Raw genomic sequence first — 2,953 nt, 5'->3', positions numbered from 1 at the left:
GCTCAGTGGAGCTTCTTCTTCTTCCTCCTCCTCTCTCTCTCTCTCTCTCCCTCTCACTCTCAAGTACAATTTTACATACTTTTTTTTTTCGTAAAGTTGGTACAGATACTTGAAAGCATGACGTATATAACATGAAGAACCCTATTTACGGGACCACAATGAAGCCAAACTGCTTTAGTCATGAATGCGATGCACTTCCCCAGAATATCAAAATTCAACTCTTTGCTTTCTCTTCGATGGTGAAATCGACATTGCCATTCCACGGATAGTAGTGATCAAGCAAACTCACGCTTTAGAAAGAAGAGAACTTTAAATTGAATAGATCATATTATAATTAATGCCATGAAGTCATACAGATTATGCGATAATTAATTGTGTATATACACAACAAATAAAGAGTGATTATTGGAGATGGAGGGAAGAGGGGACCATGTCTTGAAGAAGACCATGGTCATGCATCTGCATGTTCTGGCTAAACGCATGAGAGCTAGGGTTCCTCGTGAACAGGGAACTGAAATCATAGCAGGGGCCATTTTTCTCAAGGAGTTGCAGCCTTCCCCCTAGAGAGAAGTCATGATTAGCCGGTGCAAGAAGAGGGGGGCATGCTGCTCCGGCTCCATTCCTTCTTAGTACAGTTGGAATCTGATGGGTGTGCTGCCCTTCATATGTGGTGATAACAATGGTTGGATCCTTGAACGACCTCTCGACTCGCTTCTTCACTGGACACTTCTGGCTGGTGCACCTATAATAGTTCCTGAGAGAACAACTCAATCATGGTGACCATTATCATTGTGAAACTTGTCCTAGAATTCTAACAAAAAATATGGGAACCACATGAAAAGACATGCTAAGAAATGACAAAATGGATGTAGTACTGAAAGAAATTAAGGTTATGGTATGATGAAACAAACCTTGGATAAGGGCTATGCTTCACAGCTTTTTGGCCATACTTTCTCCATCTGTAGCCATCATCCAAGTGATCCATTTCGCTTTTGGTCATGAAAGCAAAGCGTGGCCCCCTTTCCTTTTTCTCTCCCTTCCTCTTTGGCTTCTTTCTGGCAAAACAAAAGTAAACCCGCTTCTGAGATAGGCTCATCACAAGGGCAGAAAATACAGTATGGGTGCATATTCTCACTACAATTTCAAAACATTAATCTCCAAGTCTTGTCAGGATAGTTGGGTGGAAACAGCAGCCTGACAGATTTCTGACTTCTAGGCTGCGTTTGCTTTTAAGGAGAGGTACTGTCTTCCTAGATTATCCCAGAATAATGCTAGATAAAGAGGAGGTACATGGGCTATCCTGGTTTATCCCGATAGAGACTAGTAAAGCTCATGAGAAAGCAAAATGCATTATTGTTGCATGTCTAGCCACCAGGACAATAACCAACCCAAAGTGAACTTTGAGTTCTGTAAATTAAGAACAAGAAACGATATATATGTATGCTTAACAGTTGAGAAACTTACATGATCTTCTTTGGCTCGCCTTCCTTAATCTTCTTTGCGCCTTGGCCTTTATTCACATCGGCTCCGGCGGCCTCCGTGGACGATGATGAATCCAAAGAATTGGTTGATGATGGAGCTACAATGGTCGATCCCATCACCGTCTTCTCATTGCCGGAGTTATTATTATTGAAAGGTTCCGGCCAGGAGTAAGGAAAGTCAAGAACGTCAGAGCTCAAGATCGAGCCGTCGTTGGCAGGGATCTCAGTCTGAAGGCACTCGGTGAAGCTCATGAATGGAGGAGGAGCTTCAAAACTGGCCGCAAGATCATGAATCTCCGCCGAGTCTCCGGCAAAGAAATCGTCGAAACCATCGGAAAACGGGAAACCCATCTCGGAATATTCTTCTTCTCTAGCGTGTTCTTCTGCAAGTTGGCGTTTCAGGTTATTGTGTGTGCACCTCCTTCTTCCACCATGAAAGCTGCAGAGAGAGAGAGAGAGAGAGAGAGAGAGAGAGAGAGAGAGAGGGTTTGGGGAGGGTGTTAAGAGAGGGGAGGACGTTATGGGGTGGGTGTTAGCGTCTTTGTATGTACGCAGACGAGCACTGCCGCGACCACCTGCTCCTGCTGACGCTGCAACCGTAGGAGGCTCCGTGGGTCAAAGTTCAACCCGAGCGTTACCGCCCGATACCTAACACGTGTCTCTCTGACAGACCAAGCGGTCGGTCTGCGGCAAGTGAGAACCAGACACGTCTGTAGGAGGAGGTGACACTTGATGACGTCAATACTCTCGCTCTGATTGGGTCAAATCCGGGTTTGGTTCGTGGAGGCATCCATCCCTAGAAGACACGGAATTCGGGTCTGGCTAATTGCGCTTTACGAAAATGATGAAATGTCCATCGAGTGTAACAGGTAATTTGCTATCATATGCCAGATCGGTTTAAAATTAAATTGTCTATGTGGATCTGATCCGGTGTCCAGTTGGCAAGGGTCTAACTTGGAACCGACTCTCACTCTCTCTCTCACTCTGACCTATATAGGCTAAGTACATCATTTGCAATGGATGTTTATCATCAGGAGATTCTAGATCATTACACTTGTAGCATAAACCACCATATACAACGATCCACAACTGTGCCCGTATCCTCCCTATTACATTGGGGACCAATCTGACTAGAACCAAACACTAGAACAGCCATGTTGGGCCTATTCAAATAGATTCTCATTTTGCCTTCTAAAAATGTACATGTAAAATTTCATGGGTCTTCATCAATCAGCAAGTCAAAAATGTGGAACTTAATTTGTTCTGTTGAGTGCGTATGTGGTTCAATCCAACTCACCTTAGACCCCATTGGGCTCTTAGGAGATTGCTTGAATCATTGACAGCCAAGTGATAAGGAATGATAACTTGCAAAAGCCTAAAACAGATCGTTCGATATATATATATATATAGGAGCGCAATGCTGCTGAGAGTCCATCGCAGGAATGATAAACGCTCAGTGAAATCTGATCAAA

At 44.0% G+C, this 2,953-nt stretch overlaps 1 protein-coding gene across 1 annotated transcript; it reads right to left on the bottom strand.

Annotated features, from left to right (window-relative positions):
• Positions 1-308: 308 nt before the first annotated feature.
• LOC149839614 (WRKY transcription factor 71-like) lies at positions 309-1,954 on the bottom strand. The gene is made up of 3 exons (XM_090004183.1): positions 1,465-1,954; positions 912-1,055; positions 309-754 (listed from the first exon to the last, which is right to left on the bottom strand). The coding sequence occupies exons 1-3, from the start codon at positions 1,830-1,832 to the stop codon at positions 403-405; spliced, it is 864 nt and encodes a 287-aa protein (XP_089860309.1). The 5' UTR covers positions 1,833-1,954; the 3' UTR covers positions 309-402.
• Between the last annotated feature and the right edge of the window lie 999 nt (positions 1,955-2,953).

Source organism: Nuphar pumila, chromosome 4, assembly GCF_984573655.1.
Source record: "Nuphar pumila chromosome 4, dmNupPumi1.hap1.1, whole genome shotgun sequence".
In the NCBI taxonomy this organism is placed as follows: Eukaryota; Viridiplantae; Streptophyta; class Magnoliopsida; order Nymphaeales; family Nymphaeaceae; genus Nuphar; species Nuphar pumila.
This window is presented reverse-complemented; position numbering and strand designations above follow the sequence as displayed.